The sequence below is a fragment of the Pempheris klunzingeri genome, chromosome 2 (genome assembly GCF_042242105.1).
Source record: "Pempheris klunzingeri isolate RE-2024b chromosome 2, fPemKlu1.hap1, whole genome shotgun sequence".
NCBI classification, from domain to species: Eukaryota; Metazoa; Chordata; class Actinopteri; order Acropomatiformes; family Pempheridae; genus Pempheris; species Pempheris klunzingeri.
This window is the reverse complement of record NC_092013.1, coordinates 29,913,548-29,939,208: the sequence shown is the minus strand read 5'-3', so window position 1 is coordinate 29,939,208 and position 25,661 is coordinate 29,913,548. Positions and strand designations below refer to the sequence as shown.

At 45.1% G+C, this 25,661-nt stretch overlaps 1 protein-coding gene across 1 annotated transcript in view; it reads right to left on the bottom strand.

Annotated features, from left to right (window-relative positions):
- The window catches only part of LOC139218608 (band 4.1-like protein 1), a 59,001-nt gene that overhangs the window by 20,671 nt on the left and 12,669 nt on the right, over positions 1–25,661 (bottom strand). Inside the window, exons 2-4 of the mRNA XM_070850248.1 lie at positions 6,006–6,138; positions 4,173–4,340; positions 314–418 (exon numbers count right to left, since the gene is read on the bottom strand). Of these exons, the coding sequence (XP_070706349.1) occupies positions 314–418; positions 4,173–4,340; positions 6,006–6,044 (312 nt within the window). The 5' untranslated portion in view covers positions 6,045–6,138. The remainder of the gene's footprint in view (positions 1–313; positions 419–4,172; positions 4,341–6,005; positions 6,139–25,661) is intronic.

The window sequence follows — 25,661 nt, the reverse complement described above, 5'->3', positions numbered from 1 at the left end:
GAATTACCCCCCGCCCCACTCTGCAGCCCCCTTCAGCGTTTTAGCGTTCTTCAGCTCTCGTCAACCTTGTTTCCACCTCTAAGCATAGAGCTCGAGGGCCTATGTTTCATACTTCTTGCAACGAGTAGACGAGGCATTCTTTCATCTTTTCTTCAAGTTTTCCAGAGAAATTCCCATTTTCAATACATCTCTGAATGATGGGTAGAGCGCCCTGAGACAGCCGGCAAGTGAGAGGAATCCAGATTGTTCTGTGAGCAGCGTGTTCATGCACTGAAAAGTCCCACGAGATTATTGTGGAACACAATTCACTGACCTTCTGGGTGTCTGCGTCGGCAAAGGTCAGACCAAAGTAGTCCTTCTCCAGCAAGTTGAGGTGCTCACACACCATGTCCATCAGGGTCTGTCCTTTGGAGTGTTTCTGCAAGGACAACAAAGTCGTAACAACAACACATAAGGAAGCAGAAGAAAGATTCTCTACTATATTCCTGAAGTGCCACATGTGAATAGGAGCCCACTACAGTTCCAGAGCCCGTTAGACAGCTGAGCTCGTCGTGATTACTTTCCTCTTCTCTGCTTCTGCACACAGTAAAACAGCTCAGTCATTTGGTCGGTGCGCATCAAACACTTGACAGTGAGAATGGACTGTGAATTGCTGCGGAAGATGGTCTTTGTAGGCAGAGCTGATTTCATCTGCTATTGACAGAGTTCAAGGAGAGCATTTCAGGAACGTTTCCTTCCACATTCAAGTGACAAGTTCATGTTTTCGCATTCGAGGGAGTGTGTCACCGTGGGGGGTTTTGACCAGTTAACACCAGGATGCACAAATAAACCAGACAGCAGTGATGTATCCGTGTTGTACTCTCTAGTCTGGATATAAGAAGCAGAGAGGAACGTGGCCAACGGCGGCTGGTATTTTTTAAACAAAGTGACAGTTTTCTGGATTAAGTTTTCTAGTATAAATAAATTCATATTCATATTCTTATCTGGGGGAAACGTAACACAATGCAGCGAGATAACCTCATCCTTTGATTTAAGATCTATTCGGACTTGTTTTGTCTGTACACAGCAAGAATAACAATAATCTTATTTAAGCTATTTAATTCCCTTGTACTGAGTATTGATTGGTGTGTAATTGAATTAACATGGCTGTGTGTGTGTGTGTGTGTGTGGAGGGGGGGTTGTAACTTTCTCTGTGATTTCAAATGTCACTGCAGCCGATCTCACGGCACAACCGCTGCCAGCAAAGAGCATTTTGTTGATTTTGTCAGACGACATAGTGATCATGAAATGTTGATTTCATCTGCTGTGTCACAGCGTTGCAGTAGCTGCTGGTTGAGGAAGTATTTGCCAGCTGTGGTCAGACTTTACACTACCTCTGACATCTGGCAACCAGAAAAATATGTAAATGAGAAGAACAAGCAGAGTCACTTGTGCTGATTAACAGTGATCTTCATCACCGCCTGCAGACGCCACCAGAAACATCTCCTGTAAATGTGCAGTGGAGAGCAGAACTTACTTCCTTCATATTGGAGGAGAACAAACAATCAATCTGATCGACAAACAGCATAAACCTACTGGACATCGGGACTTATTTTAAGGAATCACGGGCAGCCAAATTTGCTCATTTCATGTGATATAATCCTCATATCAAAAAAAAAATGTTTTTTCTTAAATTTGATACGGCAAATGAAAAATTGATGCTACATCATCAGGGGGCTCGTATAGTATGTCGGTGTTAAATATAGGCCGAGGGAGTGTATTGTCTAATGTTCAGACCTATCACTGAGCCACACATGCACAGCAGTGTAGTCACACGCTCACACACACGGTGCCTCCTCCCCTGAGGCCCACTCTGCGAGGTGACAGGGAGATGGAGCCAGCCGTTGCCAGGGAAACACATGCAGTATTATCCCTCTGCTGTCTTGGTTCTTAATATCTCAAGGCAGAGACTTGAAAAAGTGTTTTGCCTTTGCCTCATTATGGTTGAAAGGATGGTGGAGCAGCACTTGGGATTATCTTTTACACTCTCATCATGTTCACGACAGTCAGTACTGTAGGTCCCTGACGGAAACGCCGTCAGTCCAAAGCAAGAGTGCGCTGTGTTACATCAGCTGCAGCCAGCAGAATGAAATAAACAAATCAGCACGTGGAGTCTTAATAATCCATGACTGACGTAATCCGGCCTATTTGCACACTGCTCTGGACCAATTAAGTATTCAACTGTACAGTAATGATCTCAGTGTTGGCACCTGAATAGATACCGAGACAACTAACCAGCATGAAACACAGCCCTTTCCTACACATCGGCCATACGCAGGCAGACTACCCCTCATTCAGCAGGGGGGAGACTGGGTGAGAGAAGTCCTTAATTAACCCATGAAGGAGCCCCAAAGCATCGCCTGGCCTCTCTCAGCTCCTGGAAGCATGAGGGAGGGTCAGATATGGCAGGCATGATGTTCCACCCCTGCAATCAAAGACAGGAAGTGAGAGCAAGCCTGTCGACGACCCGGAGCTCTGAGGCTCTCACCAAAGTAACATTTAAAAGAAAAACACACACACAGGATGACAAGGGGCTGCTTTGTGCATCCCTCTCTGGCAAGGAGTGGCAGTTGCGCAAGGACGGGCGAATATTCAGGAAGAGCACTTAAGACACAAAAGCTTTCATAACCGTAATGTGAACTATTGTTGTGTTGCTGAGGGCCCAGAGGTTCTCTGAATGTTTCTACAGTGCTGAGAGAGAGGTTGGTGCAGGCGTAGCATTCCTGATATTCTTACCTCACACACACTCGCACATAAGAAGTGCCCTCCGCCCAACACCACAACAAACACACACACACGCACATAAAGTTTCATGCACTCGTGAATACGTATCCTAAGGGCGGGCTCATAATAACATTGCTCCTCTATTTTCTCCTTGGCTGCACCTGGCTTGCAACCATGTAATAACTATAGATTTCCTAACACCCTGTTAGCAGCCTGTGCTGAAGGCTTCTCATTGGGCCCAAACAACATCCTGTGACCCTCAGAATCTTATGGAGATTGTCTTTTTATTAGTGCCAAAGCAAAATTAGTAGTCATACCACAATAACATTTTTCAGTCTTGGGAATATAAACCTGATTTAATAATAATAATAATAATAATAATAATAATACATTTTATTTTTAGGGCTCACAAGGTCGCCGTACAGAATACAACCATTCTTTTAATACACCCAGCCGCATTTGAGAGGCACACAAAATGTAACCAAACATTAACCATAGAGGAAGCAGATAATAAAACGGTCCCTTGTAACTGCTTTGCGAGGTCCTGACAAACACGCTCATTTGGTCATTTTGAAAGGCCAAAGTGTCGCTGAGGTTGGAGAACTGTCAGCACGGACCCTTTGTGATGCTCAGTGCTACACACACGTTTCCACTGGTTGTACCCAATACTGATGCCCATGTCAGGGCGTCTCCAGTCTTGCTGAAGAAATGCAGAGGCAGGCTGCTGAGCTGTGACACAGGCTGTCTGTCACCAACCGGCCCAGACAGACGCACCATGCCTTCAGTTTGGGTGTCAAGATAGATTCTCAGTGAGTGGAAGTGAGGGTTGAGCCCAGACAAGAAATAGCTCCGAATATTACTGCAAAGTCATCTCCACAGTCAAGTACTTGGATATGATTTCCTTCCACCACAATACTGCAAAAATGTATTTAAGGGGGGGGGGAAGAGACCCACCCTGCCAGAGGTGTACGCCGCTGCATCATAAAAGTCACAAAGGCTCCAAAATCTCTGTCTTCTTTCCGTGCATTTGTCTAAGGCAATAGATTTACATCTCTCTCTTCCCTCTACGCATGCCTTCAGCTCCTCTCCCAGTTTCCAAGTGGGAGATGTGCTTATTACACCGCTGAAGTAATGACAGCCTTTCAGACTGCACTAGTTTTTGTGCCACTGTGTGTATTAACGAAACGTGTAACATTGCTTTGGCTTCACCCCCCCGGTGAGCTCTCAGCGTGGCACCCTCTCTCGTATTCTCTTTGCCCGTTTTATCCTCTACAACACACACAACTGCCTACACAGTAAAATAACAACAAAGGAAATAAAGGACATTGCTTTTCAACGGTTTGTTCAAAGCATGTTAAGGCTAATTCTCAAAAACATGTTAACCACAAATTGGTCTCCATTGTGCATACCTCAATTTCTCCTTCAAACTCGGAGGTGTCCAGCAGGGTCACTTTGAAGGGGGCCGTTTTCAGTCGTTTGGAGCCCTTCTGGGGAGATTTGAGGTTTTTGTTTGGGGATGTCCTCTCAGACATGTCATCTGTCTCTCTATGTTCATCCAAGTACCTGGAGTTGTGTTCCTTAGCAGATTAAAATGAAAAATAAAAAGCAGTCAAATGGCACAGTTTTCCATGTCTTTTGTCTGATCCCTGATACCTGAGTGGATATGAAAAGCAGTTAAAAGTGTACTGTATGTGTATGAGGACAGTGTTTTCAGATGAACGTCTTTGACTGTGATGGCCTGAGGGTGAGTCAGTGCTGTAGAGTCAGCATTGTGGCTTTAATAGATATTGGTTTTTCAGCACCGTGTGCGATCTGTGACAGTCAGTTCAAATAGTGACAAACATACTGCACGCTGCATTGACTCCCACATATTAGACTATTAAACTAATCACTGAATTACAAGACAAAACTGAAATCAGAAATAAGTAATGGCAGCAGTCCTTTGAGATGCTGTCGCTGTATGTCACAGACTCTTCAGACTCTTTGGAACAAAGACTTGAAGACCAGGAAAACTACTGCAATATCAAGAACTAGTGTAAGTGAATGAATCTAGATAAAACGTCTCCATAATCAGCGTCATCTTCATTATCTGCACGAGCCGCAGGCCTGTTGTAAAGGAGGCAACGTGAACAAATGAACTTTATTTTCCTGCCATGTAATGATGCTCTCAGCTCACGAAAACACTTTGGAGCCGGTTGCATAAGCTCTTTACACATTCAACTTAGCTTAGTTTTAAATGCTACAATTATTCGTTAATTAAAATGGTTTGCAGCACACACACACACACACACACACACACACACACTTTTTTACACCCCTGCTAGGGGTGACAACTGTTTCAGTTGACAACGCTAACGTTAGCTTGTATCATTTAGGCTGAAGAATAAAAGAGTCAACATGGAATAGTCGAATATCCAACCTGAGAGTTGAGAAAACGCTGTGTTTAAATTTAAAATCACATTTCATAAAAGTAATGCACCTCAAAATGTTATGCTAGTCACGACTGACTGAATGAATATTAAACTGCATACATTCGAAACACCCACATTCCCCCATGTATGCATTCAAACAGACAGGACAATCACTGCTGCGGATCGTTGGCCACTCGTCATGTTTTTCAATAATATCATCCTGCTAATCTGTTAGTCAGACTCTTATTGTTAGTGCTATAGTCACTGTTAGTACGTTGGTTGCTGTTTGTGTTGTCTCTCTCTCTCTCTCTCTCTCTCTCTCTCTCTCTCTCTGTCTCTCTCTCTCTCTCTCTCTCTCTCTCTCTCTCTCTCTCTCTCTCTCTCTCTCTCTCTCCAACCTCCACCCAACATGGACCCCTACAGAAGCCGCCCACATTGAGCCTGGGTCTGTTCGAGGTTTCTTCCTGTTAAAGGGGAGTTCTTCCTCCACTGTTTCCTAATATATGATGCTGCTCATGTGGGGATTCTTGAATCCTTAATGTTGAATTCCTGAATCGTTGGGTCTCTCTCTAATTAAAGAGTTTGGTCTAGACCTGCTCTTCATGGAAAGAGTCTGGAGATAACGCTGTTGTGAATTGGCGCTATATAAATAAAGATTGATTGATTGATTGATTGATTGATTGATTGATTGATGTATAGTTTCGCTCTTAAACGGTTGTTTTACAGCTCCCAGTTTACTAATACCAACACAAGTACATCTTTGGGATACTGAAAGCTACTATTTCCTGTATTTCAGCAGTAGTCCATATGTGCAGTCGGGGCCCTGCTGACCTGTTTGGCCATCTTGCTGTCCGACGCTGAGTCCTGCATGTCTGCTGCTGCCACCTGCTGTCCGGGAGAGCTCCTGACTCTTCACCTGCGCCTCGGGGGCCTCCCTCCGTCGCTTCAGCGAAGTAACACCAACCTGAGAAGAGACAAGAACAAGAGCAAAAACTTTAAAATATAGTCTCAGCTGACTAGAGGCTTCTCATCTAAATGCCACGTCAAAAGCGTAAATGCAAAGGAAAAAGAAAAAGAAAAGAGCAGAGATAAAAAAAACTCAACATGAACATAATCTAACCCAAAACAGTGACGGCAGCATCGCCCCTTCATTACAAAATCTGAAATCTTCACTTTCCTCAAAACACATTTCCTCTGACATCACCTTGGCATCAAGGACATTTCTTTTTTTTATTATAAAATCACTCACTGAGCAAGATAATGATCATCTATTTAAGCAAGACAAGCTCCAGCAGTAAGATGATAATTACAAAAAAAAAAATGAGTTAGAGAATCAGGCCGTGAGCAGAAATCGTGGTTTCAGTCACACAGGTGTTGAACCAAAAACAACCACTCATCCACGACTGGGTTGGAGTCCTTGTCCTGCTCTGTGTTGCTTCGTGGCACAGTGGACCATGGAATCAGTCGTAGTAGCATGTTGCTCTCGTCAAACATATTCAGGCACTAATACTAAATAGCATAAAGATGCAGACAGCATGATGTTACAGAGTAGAGCTGGGCTGTTATTTTCTTGTCTCTGCAGCCTCTTCCCCACAGCCTACCTCGTGGACTTCCACTTAACTGTGTCCGTTTCTACATTTCTCTGGAATTCGGTGCGTTGCCTTCAGTTGCAGGTTCACAGAGATGTGTGCTGTTAGCACGCACGGCATCTGAGGGGACGCGTGGGGACTTTTCACAAAGACACTGCGGGACTTCTGAGAGAAATATATTTTTCTCACAGGAACAAATCAGAGTTAAAGAAATAGCTTGACATTTTAGGACACAAATATATGCATGTTTTTTTTTACTTGGGTAATGTTTTGGGAGGGGGGAACTTTCTGTTTTGTTTGTAAAGTTCAGGAAAGCCAACGCAGTAGAACTGTTTTATTGGTGAGAGAGTTTTGTGTAATAATTTACATCCTCTCCTAACCGGCTGCGTCTCAACACTGCTAATGTATATTTGATGTCTTATAAGCCCACATGGCCGGGGTACACTACTTTTATGTGCATGACGCAAAAATATAAAAATTCTCATTGTGTGCATTACATTTTCGTCTTTCAAGGACAAAGCGGCTTCTCTGCCGATCCCTCACAACAGGTTCTTCCCTGTGTGATGGCTGACTGTCAGCGGAAAGTGGTTAATTAAAATGGAGCCTTTGTTCTGTGATTCTGAAGATACAAAAGCTTGACATTCACAGTGAATGATACACAGAGGTGGAAATTCCCTGCTGTTAAAATCCATTGTGCAGATAACATTGTCCATTTTGAGCCACCTATTCAAGTGAGACAGAAAAGGAAAGCACCCACAAAATACTAGGTACCTTTCTGTTATATGCACTTGGCTGATTCCCCACCAGCTGAAAATGATGCTCATGACCCTGGAACATGTTCCTCCGTGACCTTTTTTAAAAGGAGGATGAGGCCCATAATGTGTGAACATATCCTCACACGGCATATAGGAATAATGCCTGTGTGTTATGGAGTTCCCCAGACAATGCTCTCTAGGACCTTGTATATAATCCAGTCTCTATGTGACCCTGGAGGTCTCCCTGGCCCATGAGCGGCAAAGCACATCAACATAAAGCACCCGGGGGGTTGTGGGTGATCGAGGCTGGTGACGGAGGCAGAAACACAACCGGTTCACACTGGTTCAGAGAAGAGGCGGCCCCCTCTGACTCCTCGCTAGGGAGAGCCTTGACATATTGCACATGGTTAAAGGAGTGTGAAACCCTCCCCCCTCACATCCCTCTCCTCCTCCTCCTCCTCCTCTGCTGTGCTATCACAACCATCCCATTACTTACAATCACAGTGATTTGACAGAAATGAATTCCCCTCCTTGGGGACAAAAGTGAAGCGTGGAGTGGTGCGTCCACTCAGGGCCTCATTTCGCCCTGGCTGTCTGGTCTAGCTGGGCAATGATTTCTAAGTTGCTAAATCAATTTTCCCTCCACCCATCATGGATATGACTGCCAAGCAAACTCCCTGATTGGAGAGGAAAAACTCGTATCGTGCGTATCGTGTTACGGTGGCAAAGGAAGCAAACACGCAGCGCCGCCACGTCTTTCTGTTATTTCTGTTATCGCGTTCGCCTCCCGGTCCAATTCAGTCAAGCTGAAAATAACGAGCATCTCCCCTGTGTGCTTTACAGGTGCACACTCTCTCATTCTGTCCAAGTCAAACAGAAGCCGACGTCCCCCCTCACTTAACATCCATCTGGGCTACATGACACAAGGCGTTCATCTACAGCCGTCTGCCTGAATACACCTGTCTCAGCTGTGTTCACGGCAACAAATTATCTGGAAGCAGCTCCAGTCTAGCCATCTCTGCTCCACACTGTGGACATTTTTCACTTCTGTTCTGAACACATTAATGAGCACACAGCCAGCCGTGGCACATTTTCTAAACATACCCAAGTCGATAGCTTCTGTAGCTTTGAAGTGGTCATAAAAGATTTGTAAAATCTACATCAGCCAATAATGAGACAGAGAAATCGAGCACACATGCACACATAACTGAGGATACAAATCACATAATCCAAACTTAGTTTGAGGTAAATGGGCTCCCTCATTGAGACATCTTCTCATGAAATCAGATTAATTGCCAAATGAAAACAGACTGATGTTACAGAGTGAGGCAGTAGAGCCCTGCAGCCAATGCATTCATTTCCTGTAACAGGCCATTACCCACAATCGCCTCTGTCATCCCAGCGACCACTGTCTCTGCAAGGGAGAAGAAAGCACCTTACAATGCAGGAATACACGCTGTGTTTCCTTTGTTGTGCAACTCAATGCCAATGTCTGTCTTTGATATCTGCCATCAGTAATAATGATTCATCAAAAGCACATTGTTTCCTTGGAGGGTTGTGAAACACCACTCTTCCCTAACGAGCGGAGCCTTTTCCCTTGTCTCTCGTGCCTCTTTCTCTCATTCTCATCAGAGGTAAGCTTTAATCTAAGGCAGGCGAGTGGAGGGAGACCGAGAGAGGCAGCACGCATGTCTGTGGAAGAGTACTGGCTCGGCTCCTAGATGCAGTTGCCATGGTAACAGCATAGAGTCTTGCTTTTTTTTTTTTTTTTGGTTTTTTTTTCAAGCCCGGTCGTCTCTCTCTCCTCAGAGGAGCGACAGAGAAACAGAGAGACAAACCAAAAGAGGAGAGAAGATGAGAGGCCAAAAGATGAGGTGGCCAGAGAGACGGGGGGGATCAAGGAAAAGATAAGAAATGACAAGAGGAAGGAAATACGCTGATGAGGCATCGCGACTCGAAGGAAATGTCAAACAGCCTCCCCTCTGGTTAGCGGTGAAGGAGCTGCACAGCGGCAGATTGCGGGGGTTAGCAGCAGAGATGCAGGCCGCTGCTGCTAACCTCCTTCTGCCATCTACCAGCAAACACAACCTGCTCTTCATCTGATCCCCATTTGGCCGATACACAACTCTAATTCCATTGTGCAGTCCATGACTCAGCTCTGGGGTCTTAATCACATTTATCCATTAGCATGCACTGAGTGCACAAGGCAGTCGAGTAATCACAGAGAGCGCTTCACCGGCCAAACAGAAGAGACTGAACGCGGTAGCGACGATGCACCCCTGTTCTACTGTGTTTGCACATGGGTTCAATATCATGTGAGCGAACATGCAGGTCTGCGGCTACAGCCATCATTCATGTCATCAATTCATTGTGTTAAATTTACACGCACTTCACTGCATGAGCGCTTTTACTATGTCCGCTGTTTCAGGTGTTGACCGTCCAGCTTTAGGGTCAGATTATGTTAGCAGGGTCAGGTGGAGTGCACAGAAAAACACAAGAAGACATCAGCAGCCTCAGCACTTTGTCCTTCCTTTTCCAAAAACAACACATTATGAATTTGCTATATGTGCATCTGCTTCTTTTACCTTCTTCTCCATAGCACCAGAGAGGGAAGAGATACCTGTTAATCTGAGTATTTAGAGAAAGACTACTTGGAAGGAGGCAGTGCTTTTGCGCAACGTTGCTTTGTGCCAAATGCTAACGTGCTCACAATGACAATGCCATGTTGATGTTCAGCAGGACCAATGTCAACCATGTTCACCATCTTTTTTATATGGTGACATTTCGCTAATTAGCACTAAAATTGCCACTAAAAGCAGAGCTGGTGGGAATGTCATTGAGTTTAGCAGATATCTGGTCATAAAGCACAGTATTGGACAGTTAACACTTTGACCTGATGATGGAGCTGAAGGAAGGTCATGGGGATTCTTGAATACCCATATAAGTTCAGTGCCTACCTGCTGCACTGCGCACTAACATGTGAGCGCCTCATGTCGTCATCAGCTCGTCCTCCTAGAAAGCAGCGGCTCTTGTGTGAGGCATGTCTCGGCCCCACTGATCCACGGCACCCTGCAATATGTCACTGACAGTTCACGCGGTTGCTCGAGGAGAAGGACGCGGGGCCCAAGGACACTGCTTTCACTCGCCGGCATCACACATACATCCTGTCATACACGCTGACACCCGCAGTGAATCTGATGGAAGTCACCCAGGCATCGCCCACAGCACTCTTTCACAAAGCACCATGCCTTAAGAGATGCGCAGTGTTTTCCACTCTGCTGGTATTCTGTTCCTAAGAAGACAATGCCTCTCCTGGCTGGAGTGCCCCCCTCATTACTCTGCTAAGTTTCCTGGTGAGCATCTGCCAGTGGTTGGTGACAGATGAAGCCAGAGTGGAAAGACTTAAGTGAAGTACAGCCACAACAACTGCATGACCCTTCAAGCTCCACATTCCTGCAGCTGTCTGGAATCATCCCCGGAAGAAAAGAAGACCACGTGTTTCTTAACGCAGCCACGGTAATAACACGTGCTCGCCTTCCTCTCGGCAGACGACACATCTGAATGTGGAGCAGCACGAGGTTTCTGTACGTTAAAGGCACTCGCTCTCGCTCAATGGATATCAACACGCGCAGCTGCAGACAGAGAGAAGAGTTACAAAGAGCCAGCGGCAGGCTCGGTATGAGCTGCTGCAGAGACATCATCCTGTCACAGTGCATCTAATAGAAGCTGACCTTTCTCACGGCGTGATGGAGACCACTGGTGCGTGCACCAGGAGGGACGTCTCACAGCTGACGTGTCTGTCCCTGAAGCTGCCAGACGCCGTGCACCACGGGGACTGTAAACGCACCGTTTTCTTTCCTCACCCCCCCCTCTCAGCTGATACTGTGATAAATTAGCAAAAGCTGAAATGAGGACAGGGCTGTGGGAGCACCTGGGTGGTTGTACAGACATCACGAACCTCAGGGCAGGGAGACACAGAGTGGCCAGACAAAGCTTGTTGGTTTGTAAGCCCACTGTCAGAGCTGTGCTTAGTGCATGCGGCCATAAATATGACACACACACACACACACACAGAGCCATGCTACTTAAAGGCGTTACCTTTTACGCGTTACCGTTTGTCTCGTGCGAGCACTCAGGCTACAGTTTTTTAAGTCTCTCCCAAAACAAGTCTTCCAGCAATTTATGTTTCTTCTCACCGCCCACTTTATGTCTGAATAATCATTACTTCATGGCGAGGACTCAAAGTCTCTTCACCAAATGGAAAAAAAATAGAGGATACCTCATACTAATGATGAGAAATACACAGCTTGCTCCACTTTCATCCCATCAGATGCATACTGCATTTAAACTGATCTTGGGTCTAACACTTTGAGAAGGGAGGTTATGTGCCTCTTGTTTTATCAGCTCCTGTCACGTTCTCAAAGGCCGCTGTGTAATTGTCTCGGCATGAAGCTTTGTGCTGTGCTCCACTTAATGAGAGACTGTCACAACGGTTGCCGACCCGAAACCAGATTCTCCAGCACTATAATCCACGAGCAGGGAAATTATTTCCTGTAGCTAAGAACCACAATTACAGTTGCTTTTTGGCTTTGGCAATGTGCTGATGACAAAGAACAACAAACAGGTCAGTGCGGTTTCTGTAATGTTGCGCTCAGTCGTTTGACAAAACTGAACTCGCAAGCGTTTTTACAGCTTAGTGTAGCAGGGTTAAAGGTAATCTGACTAGAAGAAAAGGTAAGCACTGTTAAGATGCTGACACTGTTAATTTACCACATATCTGTTAACCTGGTGACGTTCAGATCAAGCTGTCAATACATCTTCACCTCTCAACAATTTCAAGACAATTTCAACTCGTCTGATGACCCAAACTACTTGAAGTTTTGCCTCACCCTCATTTTCCCTTTCCCTTTGAAGACATAGACAAACACACACATACACACAACACACTCTCACTTTCCCTTTGATTTCACTCTGTGCATTAGGTCTATATTAATTTCTTTTTCTTTTTGTTCTCAAGTATGAATTTCTCTTTCATTATAACACTTGTTTTTGGTTTTCATATGTGTTGAAAGCTTGTGATGAAAGCCTCCCGCTTTTCTTCTCACTCTTCTCACAGTGCTGTTCTGCACTTTGTCATCGTGTTTATTTAATGCAGAAATAAATCAAATGCCTTGCAAACGACCTGAAAGCAGGCAATGATTGCAGGACTATTTGTTGACAGCACAGGCCACCACAGGGAGGCAAAGCCACCCCCCCCCCCCTTTCCGGTGGACCACCAGACATATGTCACTTCACTGTCAAAGTGCTGAAAATGAATTCAATGAAAAACTAGTGGCATCATACCTAAAAGGTGCTCCAACATACTTTGCTCGTCCAACAATAAAAAAAAAAAGCACTTTATGATTTTCTTTACTTCCCCAAACAGAGAGAGACAGACAGTAAAAGAAGAGAACGGTAATGGTTAACTATGGGACCCGGTGTTACACCCTATAGGGTGACCCGTCAGATGTTGTGACCTGCAGCGTTGGCGAGCTTTAGGCACGGGCACTCTATCACATGTAGCAACATTAGTGTTCATTTACAGTTGTGTTTCTGACCATCCAACAAGTGTAGGTCCAATATTCACTCTGCTTGTTGCTCTAATTTGGTCTGCAGCAGCTCTGGGGGGAAATGCCTGGCTATCTAGGTGCTAAATGCTGCGCTACGTTCACCAGCGAGTCCCCAACTGTCTGACTCGGGGCTGGGCTGCAAGCGTGCAGTGGGTTTATCAGAGCTTTAAAGTTGTTCACTGGAAACGACACTGGTGAGAGCTGTGAGGGTGAACCAAAACAAAGAGCTACAGGAGACTCCTTTAACGTTACAAATAATTGTTTGACCCTTTGTCCATATGGAAATCTTGTTTGTTGTCGTTGACGAGAACACACTCACTTATCAACTTTTCCAGAACACCTCTGTTCTTCAGTGGTGGTGCCAAGTATTCAATCAAGCGTGGGCTCTTTCGCAGTAATCAACACCAGATAATTCACAGCACAGGCACTCTTCCATATCGCTGCCATGTTCCTGGATATCTCATATGCACATGAAAATCTGTTTGGGCCTCTCCCGTCCACAGTAACACTGAGATAAATACCTGAGTCTGCTATCCATCCCCTCCAACTGGGAAGTTGCAAGTCCTGCCTCATGACCCTGTTGTAAGCACTGACACAGTGCCTGCTTTGTTTCCCACAGTGTTAGCCTGGCTGGCGCAAGGCTCAGATTAGTTTTCCTTTTTAGTGGAAAACTGATCTGCACACAGGGTTTCTTTAAAATGTACTCAGCTTTAAACAAGAGCCTCATTTTGGTGAATTTCCAATGACAAGGCGTGTGTTTCAGCGCAGTGTGTTTTCTAGGGGAGAAAAAAAAAATCATACTTTCATCTTTTGTTTACTTCATGCATTTTTGATGCGTTCAAGGTCAATCTGCTGTATCTTTCTTCTACTCAACTTGGTAATATTGCTTTTATTTAGAGAAGATTTCGGCGCTGTGCCTGTCCCGCACGAGGAAGTGACAACGAAGCCTCGTGTCAACCTGAATATGCATAATATTATGCTAATGGTCACGCTCAACTGCGTTTTGCAGGCGCATGCCCTTGTAACAGAGTTCATCAGAAAGAGCTGTCCTCTGTGAGAATAAATCCAGAGAGAGCAACACAGCCACAAGCCTTGGATATCTACAGCAGGAAGGACACAACTAACTGCCTCCTAACACCGAGCTGTCATTTATATACACAGCAGTCACCTCGAAGGTGGTTTTTCCAATTTTCTTTCACCCTTAGAAGTTGTAGGGAACGCCATAAATCAGCAGGAAAATGGTGGGTGTCATGGAGCCCTCAAGACTCATCGCTTAGCAGGTTGCATTGAGTCACACTCTTCGGCTTTATTTATCTCACAAGGATCCAGATAGATCAGCTGGGAATACACAGGAGCTGTTGGGGGATTCCCTTTGGGATCAGTGCATCATTTCTTGGATTTTTTTTTTAAAACTACAGAAAATTACATTTATGAGAAAATGTGATTTTTCACAGAGAAGTTGAACTGCTTTTATGGCCACCTCTCTGGGGTAGAAGAATTGTCAGAGCTGGTGATTCATAGTGCAAGAAACAAAAACTGCTATTTTCATCATCTGAACATAACGCATTTCCGCAAATGGCAGCAGACTTTTATGAAAAACTCATTAGAACGACACTGGAGTGGGCTCCAATGGGAACAATTCAGAAACACCGCTGGAGGGCTACTGGACGCAAGCTATTTTGGCACAAATGGGCCTCCTGCTAGCTCCCAGCGGCGGCACACTCTGCCAGCTGAACACATCCTGCTGCTGCTCAGCTAGCTAGAGCAGCACTCTGCCGCTGCCGGCTAATGGACTGCTTAAACTGAGAGGAGGCAGAGCGGCTGTGGGCCTGTGCATCAGCATGGCTGGCATGCTGCAGGTGCAGACCGCCACCACACAAAGAGGCAGCGGCTGGAGTGCATGACTCAGTGTGCAAGTGTTTGTTTGCTTGCCTACGTTCCTCCCAACCTTTTCTCCACACACACACACACACACACACACACACACCCCAGGCCTGAGCTTTTCCATCATCCGAGGAGAGCGGCGCACACTCCAAAAATTTTTGGCCATAGGCCGATTCACATTCTCCATGCCAGGGTGCAGAGAATGAAGCCGTGGCATGGCTATCTAAGGCTCTTCCACATGCATGCAAAATACCGCAGTGCCACGGTGGAGTGAGGAGAGGACACACAGGAGAGAGGGGAGAGGAGACGACGTGTGCGGCGTCTCTGTAACTAATTACGGGACTGATCCACAACCAAGAGATTATTTCACACAAAACACTAAGGCAACGGAGCCTGCAGCATCACCCACTGTCCCTGTCATGGCCCATTTGAAGCTCGCTCCCCGGTGCCCATGGGAGGGGGTGGCACGAGGCCACACCATATGGTATTCTATGTGGAGGGCTGCAGAACTCAGCAGGAGGGCTGAGCTGTGAAAGGAAGGATCCTGTCCATTGGACTAATTAATGCGTCTGTGATCAGGGAGGGTTTCTTCATAACCGGGCCGGAGACCCTTCGCCACACAGCGCGTGTGCCAGGCAGCTCAAACGAGCAAAAGGGCTTTACACGTCGAACAGATGGTGGTTGGTGATCTTGACTGCAGACGAGGACACGAGGTCTAAACGAGGCGTGTTTGAGGCAGTTACATTTTACTCTTCTCCTTCTTCCTCTCTCTCTTTCTGTTTCTCCCCCCCCCGTGCCCTTTGTGATCTGATAGGCCCAGAATAATAAGCAGTTAGCGTGTTATCAGCTAACAGCTCCATTACAGCACGCAGATAAAGCTGCACAGGCCTCAGCAGGTGCAACCCAGCAGCAGCGCTCTGTAATAACAGTGGAGGCCGTCACAGTGACATGTAATTATCATGTGCAGAGGTTGAGACCAGCTTTAAAAAATCATCAGAGCGTCAGATCCTAATATTAGCTTCAGTGTGCTTTGCATTTATATGGAGGCAGTATGCGTCCAGCGGGTGGTGGTGCTCTGCTGTCAACTGGCCGTCGGATGTCATTTTCACTCTCACACACAAACTGACGGATGCAAACTCAAAACAGTTTTCTACGTTTTCCATTATGTAATGAAACCAGGAGCGAAGCTGCCTGGTGTTCATGTATTTACTCTGCAAACAGCAAAGAGCAGCAGAGAGTTAATGTGGCTCCAAGGGGCTCCTTCTATTCACTCCTTACATTTTTCAATCAAAACATGAATAAATGAATCTGGAGATGTATCACTGCTCGTTGTGGTGATTCTAATATGTGGGAAGAGAAAATACCAGTTGGACTACAAACAGATGGGCCAAATGTGATGAGGGTTTTGAGATCTTCGCAGCCACACGTGTGATGTATATAATCTAGGGAGCTGCACTGTTAACATCAGTTAACCAAAAATGAAGGGAGGCTAAACAGGAAATAAGCAATAACAATAAATGACAACATAATACCTGAATATTTCATAGAAACAGGCGACAGGGAGCTGTGTTTGTTTTGTGTTCATTAAAATTAAAGTTGAGCGTGATGTGCGCTGATCTGTGAAATCACTACAGGCTGTGACTGTGCTCTAAAGATAAGACATTTACAGTTTGCATTTACCTCTAGCGAGGCAACAACATCTCCACCCCCACCTGCTCTGCTCTGGGCTCTCTCCATCAGCTGACTGACTGTATCAGTCTATTATTCATTCAAAGTTATCATCTTCAACATTTGAATTTAACACCCGTTCACCGTATTTACGTTCTATAGTGCCCCTACAGTCGGAAAAGGTGACTTTTTTGTCTCGTGTAAACCAGTTATAATCTCGTGTGGACAAGATATCGATCATGTTATTCTTGTTATATGGATCGTATTCAACCAGCTCGCCCACTAAAAGCATAACTGACTAATTGACTGTCGAAATAAAGCGATGAACACTGCCACGTTTCAGATATGCTTGATGAATAAACATCCTCTTGAACAGCTTATGCCCGTGGTCTTCCAAGCTGCCTATCATGTTTTTACTGTGCATGCTTGTTCCCACAAGACGACGAAATTGAGTGCACAAGATAAAAAAAAGTCCCATTCTGGGATCTTGCTTGTGCACAAGATGGGCTCCCTAATATTCAGTAAATATCTCGCTATGGTACTTTTTATTCATAGTGACAGAGTCTGCCTTCCCACGCTGGATTCAGATTGAATACCTAAGCACAAGGGATTGAGAGGAAAAGGATTCAGCATGTGATCCAGCATTACTGTTTGTAATTTATCTCACTGATACCAGTCTCACTGTTTGCCGTCCACATCAGAGGTGCATTAAGTCACTGCTGATGCAAACGGTAGCTGCTCCGAGTGTTTGCTGTAGTCTGAAACTGCCCTCACTGTTACCACAGTAACTACAGGTGCTGCCAAATCAACCAAGTCCAACTAAACACACAAACAATGTGCCAAACAGACCTGGCTGTGTGACTGTGTGACAAAGGTTCGCTCCCTGTGGTATCAGTTTTGCCACAGCACGCTCTGCTGCCATCGATCTTTCCTCCTCCATGTGTCCTTTTGCTGCTTGTCCTTAAAAAGCAGCACAGAGAGTGGGTGAGCGATCAACATCTGTGGCGCAATCTGCCAGCGGGGGCTGAGCATCTATACCACAAGGTCACAGAGAAACACACCGAGGTCAGAGGACAGGAGCCACGGACAGTTAGACGCAGAATACATGATCACTCAGAGGGGCGTATTTTCACATTTCCTAATCAATGTGAGCTAATGTAGAAGACATTGCAGGGACAGAATCAGAACACATTTCTTCAAAGGAAGCAAAAGGGTTTCTTCAATTATGTGGCTATTAGCCGCTAATCCTGCTTTAAGGGTGCAAGTATTATTTCCAAAGTCGATTCATAATCTATTTAGGTTTGGACAAATTGACTTGAATGTCAAACAGAATGACAGAAGACGAGAAAGGCTGAAAATCCTCACATTTGAGAAACAGTCCAGATGCAAATATTTGGTATTTTCGCTTGATGAAAGACTTAAACAATTAACTGATTAACAAAATTGCCATCCCATTAATTTTGTGCCGAGCAGCTGTGGTTCTGTTGTGTTGTGTTTCACGGCTGACTGAGCTCTGCAGTTTGGGATTTTCTCAACACGGCCTCTGAGGTGCTAAACAATGGGTATTGTATAGAAGGGGGGCCAGGAGACTGTTCCACACCTCATTGAGATGCTTCCTCGCATCTTGTTTTTCTTCACCACTGAAAAACCAAATTGAAGATGAGATTGACTCTAAAACCCATTTATTCTCTCCAGGAAATTCGCAGCCTGGTTATAACAGAGCGAGAGGGGCCGGGGCTGTGTTCGCTTTTGGCCTCTCAAATTCTAAGTAAAGCTGCTATTTCTGCACTCAGTTGATGTATTCTAATCGAGATTAGAAAGCTGAAGTCTCACTTTGTTCTGAGAGCCTGAATAACAACTCTAATGAAGTCTGAATGTCTACAGGAAACATATTTACATCAAGAAGACAGACAGCAAGTATCCAAAAGCTAATAATTCCAAGTCGTTCTGTATTATAGCAGTCACACAACTTTGGCCAGATCACACAAAGACCCCATTTATTAAGACAGCCTGCTTTAACACAAATATTTGGGGGAATCAACCCCTCACAGTTTTCAGCTTGCACATTAAAGTGACATTCATCGGGACTGTGTAAAATGGGTACAGTACAAAAGATGTGTGGCCCATGCAGGGCACCAGGGGGGAGGGACAGCACAACAGCGCTGCTGTTATGACAGTGAAGAAGGGTTTTCACTCCCTCGTGTTAAACACAGGCTCTAGTTTTAAGTTTTTCACATCTCAGCTTCATATTTTACGAGCACACTGACCTCAGAGCAGCTTGGACCTCCACTATCTCCCACACCGGGCCGACAGGATCCCTCTCCTGTCGAACAGCACAGGTGAGTTTTGACTGAATGACTTTGAATGAAAGTCCAGTTACTCTGATATGATGGAATGTGATCAGTATCTCACAGACACTTTGAAGATGAAAGCTATTAATTGTGAGGCAGTTTGAAAAGAAATCAAAGTATTGTAAAATACTCGGGGGACAAATGAGCCGGTTGGCAACATGTTGTGAGCCAACAAACTGTTTCTATATGTTTGGTGGGTTTTGAATCTGTCCCTAAAGACATTCTGATTTGATATTGTTCTGGTGGATAACGTGCTTCCTAGTTTCAGGCCATCAAACAGACTAACTGAGAGATGTTTAAAAGGTTTGTGCACCAAATTAACCCACGTAAATGAACCGCAACACCGTGCCCAAATTCAATTGCAGAATCAATGAAACGCAACACTTTGACTGGCAGCTGAACCTTGTTTTGTTCTGCTTGAAGCCAGAGGCATCTTTGAGTCCACAAATAAAATAAAAAAACGGCCATTACTGAGAGAGGCATCCTGGGGCAAGCTGTTGGACATTTACTAAGACAAGTAACTCTGCTTTTATCGACTCCTATGATCTGCTGTGTTAGACTTTCACACAGCAAACGCAACAGCCTGACAAGTTAAGACGGAACAGGCAGAATTCTCCCAAACCCCAAGTCCCAGATCCCAATCCCTTTATTAAAGGATTTCAGAGCCGCCTTAAGACTTTCTGCATTCACCGCAGAGACAGGCACAGCACGTACTTCTGAACAAGTGCCAGACAGCCTTTCTCCACTTAATCTTGTCCTTTTCAGACCATATTTCACTCTGCCATGGCCACGTCTTCTGATACATATGAAGCAGCGCTCTACCGTGTCACACTTTACGGTATCAGGAGGAGAAAAACAACATTCCAAGAGTAACCCCGGGGGGGGAACAGTCCATGGGCTGGCACTGTTACGCAACGTGAAGTTACTCCAGAATGTGACTGGAGTTCACACTGGGACACCCAGCAGAGTCCATGAACATGTTCCTCATGGGAAATTACACAGGGTAGTCAGGCACACACACACACACACACACACACACACACACACACACGCATGCACACTAAAATAAACACACCACGCAACCAGGAACTGAAGCTGAAACACCTTAACTCTGACTTTGTTCACTTGGGAAACACATACATACACACAATACACACATCATCATCATCATCATCATCATCATCATTGAGGGACACACTTTGACTGACATGACCTTGTTGCTGCCGGTTACACACACCACACACAGGCGAACACACACTCACACATCAGCTACTGCATTGCGTTTATATATGAAGGGACAAATGCTCCTCTAAACTCTGCTGTCCACTTACTGCATAAGTGTGTGTGTGTGTGTGTGTGTGTTTGGGAGGGGTGTGTGGAGGTTTACACTTCTTGCCAAGCACCTCTGTCTTCCTTTGCATTGAGTGACAAGTTCAATATGAAAGTCAATAGTGAAGACAAGCTGAGTTTATAGAAGATGCTCTGCAGTAAACACCATCAGGATAAAAGAAATAAAACGCTGTAAACAGGCTCCACCGTGCCATCAAAATGATACACGAGGTATTTCGTTCTCTACAAATACATCTTTATCCAGTAAATAACACCAGCACACAGAGTGCCTATCAACCAAACTTCATCATCAAGCATCAGCATCAAAATGTTCACCGTACTGTAAGCGACCTGAAGCTACAGTCAATCCAGACCCAATGAGTAAAAGACTGCTCAAGCCAAACAACATGATATCACACACATCCCACACAGAAATGGTGAACTTGCTATTCATTAGAGTCAGTGAAAAGTCTGAAGAAGCTTTTTAACATGTAGCTTCAGCTCCTGTAGAACTCTGAAAGAGCTGACAGACACACAGCTCTGCTGCAGCGCTGTAAGATCCAGGTTAGCCAAAAATCACACTCTGTCCAATTAGGCTGTCCTGAAGGTGGGTGTTGGGTGGGTGCTATGTCTTTAATTCACCACAAACGGTGCCTTCAGGTGTGTGTGCGCACAGTGTGCTCGCCCTGTTCTTCCCCTGCACTGTTTGTCACCTCAGAGACCCCTGAGGATCGATAGCAGAAAGCATTACACATAATCTCCTGCTTAATATGCTTGTCCTCAGCCCAGAGAATAATTGGAACCTTTAGTAAAATCCTGTCAGTTGTAAAATCTATCAATCTGTGCTAAACAAGGGCTGACCTGGAACCCAAGTGGATGAATAATTGAGGGGGAGGGGGGGGGGTGTCTGAGTGCTGCAAGCACACAACTCATAATTCCTCTCGATCACCAAACCCTTTAAATTATCTAGGAGAACACTCCGTGGCATAAGCAGCTACTTACCATGAGATGCGACTTGTCGATGTTCAGGTCCTTTATGTGCGCCGTGATGTTCTACATTCATACTGATGTTGGCTTCTGTTTATTAGGAGCTATTAGAGAATATTCAGATCAGCAGCTTCTCTGCTGGTTATGATTCCCTCCGTATTCCCGTGTGCACCCTCTTGAATAATGTATTCCTGTGCTTGAAGGCAACTTCTGTGTCCTCCTTAAGACGTGAACAGGCGCCCTGTGACACCTCTAAACAACGCTAGAGGGACAAAAATGAAACTAATGCTGGAGGAAGGATTATGGCTCCTGTGGGCCTCTTTTCACTTTGCTTTTAGCAAACCTCTGGGATCGCCTTCAGACTATGTCAGCTTGAATTTCCAGTGTTTTTTCTGATTATTTGTGTGGCTGCTTGTCTGAAATTGATGTTGAAAAGAGAGGCATGTGTTGTATGGAGGTCAAATGCATGTATGTACTGATTTTGCTGGATTTCTAACCAACATAGAAGGTAGAATTCCAATATGGGACACTCTCATGAGTCCCACTTTATAGGGAATTTACTAATGCTTCATTGATCATTAATAGGCCATTAATTACAACAACACCTTGCTGTAAATGTTAATAAATGGCTTGTCCTGCAGCGCCTTTCCAGAAGCTCACGAGTCAGACGGCCCATTGGAGGGGTGGGTCTACCTGAACAGAAGAGGTCAGTACACGCACGAATGAACCTCTGTCGACCCGTTTTAAAACATGAGCTGACGAGAATTAACAGCCATCGTTACCGACCGATCCGTAGCCCTCAGCGGTGGACTGTCAGACTGAATGTACTGCTGAACTGAAGACTGTCTGAATCAGTGCTGAGAGTTGTGGCTCTACGAATGGTGATGCGTTCGCTGACGGCTGTGCGTATGGACATGCATTTGAACGTTGGTGATGTGACTGCTGAGCAAAGTGTCCTGCCTAAAACTAAAACTTCTCAATAATGTCTTATATGATACTTGAAGCATCAGTAAATGGGTTATTAATATTTAATAAAGCAATTAGTTTGCTTCTAAAGAAACTGCTGCCAGCCTTTGGCCAAGCCGGAAATGACTGAACTGAGAGATGGCGAAGAAAACAATATTAGTTAACTTATTGACTTTAGCACTTGCTGGATGTCTTTCAGCAGAGACATATGGCTCTGGACCTGAAGGCTTACTGCCGTGGGTGCCAACATCTGCCCATGTTCAGACACAGGGTGACATCCATGGCCGACAGGACACTAATCTGCACATTTTTTCGTGTCGCATAGGAAAAAACAGGCCTGTGTTACATGAGAGGAAGGTTCAACATTTAGAGACTGTGCCTAATTAGATGCTGCCACCTCACAATTTCACTTCACTCATGGGGGAGAGACGGGCCTTGGCTAGGGGGTGTCCTCAGCGGTCATGGGCATGATTAAATTGCAGGAAGCTGGACATCTGCATTTAACCAGTCAGAGCTGGTTCATCAATAACCACATCAACCCCCCTGGACCCAAGGCTCCATCCGTAGCTTAGAAAACTGAGCTAAAAAACGTAGATCCGCAAGCCTAGCTAATTTGGAGTTAGCGTGACGAGTACCATTAATATTGCATATCTAAGTGTAAAGTGGTGTATTAAAGTATACATGATTGCACATACAATATTTAAGACATGTATGACGCAGTGGAGCACACTTGTATGCTGGCTCAGTCCATGACCTTGTATTCATGCTCAGCTCTATGAGCCCCTGTAACGCTGCAGCAGCAGCAGCAGCAGCAGCAGCAGCAGCCGGCGGGACACCGGCAAACACAAGCAGACTGTAAGTCAGCCCAACATAGTAGAACTCGTACAGCGAGAGGAGGCAGTGACACACCAAAACAAGAACACCTTTCAATTCTCCCCCTTCTCCTTTTCACGGGATAGCTGGCAGCCTGCCGCACTGAAATAAGAGAGGCCGAATGTGCTGACACAGCACTCTGTAGGTAAATGGCTATCTGTCCTGTCAGCTTTGTCTGTGGAGCGGAGTGAGAGCTGGTGGACACTCTCACTCTCTCTCTCTCTCACACACACAAACACACACTCCTTTGCAGACAAAACAATGCTCAATACCGAGTCCCTGAGGATTACTGAGACTGGCCGAGAGGAATGCAAATATAATCACCTAAGTAGATACTGTTTCCCCAAACCATGTTATTTGCCAGACCTTTCTTCAGGCGCTGTCTGCCACGGTGCTGCAAAAGAGTCAAAGCTGCATGACTAGTATGTGAATTAGGGTTCCAACAATGCAGCAGAGTGGAAATGTGACTGTAATCTAAAATTAGATATCAGTTTGTCATGTGAGCAATAAAACTGTTTCCTCCTGATCACAGCTAATATAATCAATCTTTAGACTAATCCTAACACGAATGGGCCATTAGCTCATAACTACACACAAATGTGTTGTTATTACACCAGCTTCCATTACAGATGGCCGACCAGAGTAATCATTACAACGTGATTTGAAACCTGGTGAAATGTTGGCAGTCTGCAAAGCATGCAGATAAAGGACAGCCAACCCATCGTTTCACCCACTGCTCCTCACATTAGTTTTGGTGTCACATGATCATCTGCATTCTGTTTCAGAAGACCAAGAGCTGCAGTCTGCAGTAAACACACAGTCCTTGTTACGCAATAACCGGAATTTCAATACTGCTTTGATAACAAGGTGAAAAACCCAATGCGATATTGATGTTCAAGTTTACTCTGTTGACAAATAGTGCTCTCCAAGCTTAAGTTTCATTACAAAGTCACATCTCAAGGCCTCTAGGTGAATATGTGCAGACTGGAATAGTTGAAGAAGATGTCAATCGTGCAAAACTCCACCAGTGGCCTGGAGCTGAAAGTACCAAATCAATAACTGTCCGGTACATCTTGAACTAAATTCCAGCTCAAAACTGGTTGACAAACCATTCTGCCAGGCAAAGTGCAGCCAACAGATACAGATAATCAACCGAAATAGCTGTCACCTACTCATATATTCATGTATTCACTCACTTGTTAGCACAAATGTCAACAGCCATGACTGAATGTTTAAGATGCAGCTCCTCTGATAGTGAAGATACCGAAAATGTCTGCTGTAAAAACACCTTCACTGCACTGCAATCAAGTGGGAAGCCCTCAGCTCATCTTCAGACACGCAGTCCACACATTTACAGCAAGAGTAGGACCGTGTAGGTTTTAGAATTTTGATAAATAGCAGCTTCAATCCCTTAGAAGCTACATTAGCATCAGTTACTGGCGTTAACTTTATTCCCTCAAACGTGCACATGACTGAGCCGAGCCTGTCTAATTCCACCGGGCACTGCGTCACCTTCTGGCTGGTTTCACTCTGTCCTCCACACAGCTTCATACCCAAATCTAATACCCATCGGGAGCCTTTCAGAAATACATGAGCAAGCATCACCGTCCATGGTGTTAAAAACCCTTTGACCTGTGGCTTGGTGCCACCTCTTATGAAATAATATTGATGTTGTGATGGGAAATACAGCCCACTCAACCATACAGTAAAATAAGCAGTCAGAGAAAGAAAGCTGGAACCACTGGAGGTGGCCTGTGCTTCCATCAGCAGCAGCGTTGTCAAGTGGGTCAACATCCGACGGCAGAATGTTATCAGTAACAACTTTAAACAGGAGACATTACAGACTCTGTCCAAGTATTTCTTGGTGTGGATGCTAGCCGCTCTATAACCTTATGAATCATGGTGACACCTACAGCAACAGCAAATCTATGATGCAGTATTTTCTTCTTTTGTGGTATCAAAGAAATGTGATGTTTAGATCTTAGTGCTTCTGCTGTTATCGGTGTCATAACGGTGTGACATCTTGTTGCATCATTCTTGTCATCTTTGTGGTGTGTAAATTGTCAAACTCAGAGACGCTGAGAATAAATCTATTAACTTGGCAGCATGTTGGTGCAGTGGTTAGCTGTTCAGAGGTTTAACATTTCAGCCCCGCTCCTGTCTGTGTCTGTGTGGGTTTCCTCTGGCTACCCTGGATTCCTCCCACACCAGAAGTCATGCATGTTTGGTATTAAAAATACTCCTGACATTGCTATTGGCTTCGACGTTGAATTGGACTTTCCCCTGGCACTGGAGAATGGCTGATCTCTGCTCCTAAGTTAGCACGGGTCAAATGTAGAGGACAAATTGTCCCACAGGGATCAAAATACTACGAGTTAACTTTTTCCAGCTGGAAAACAACAGCAATCAGCCCTCAGCGCAGTCTGACCTTAATAAACACTTCTGACACATAAAAGATGGCACCACTGACAATTCT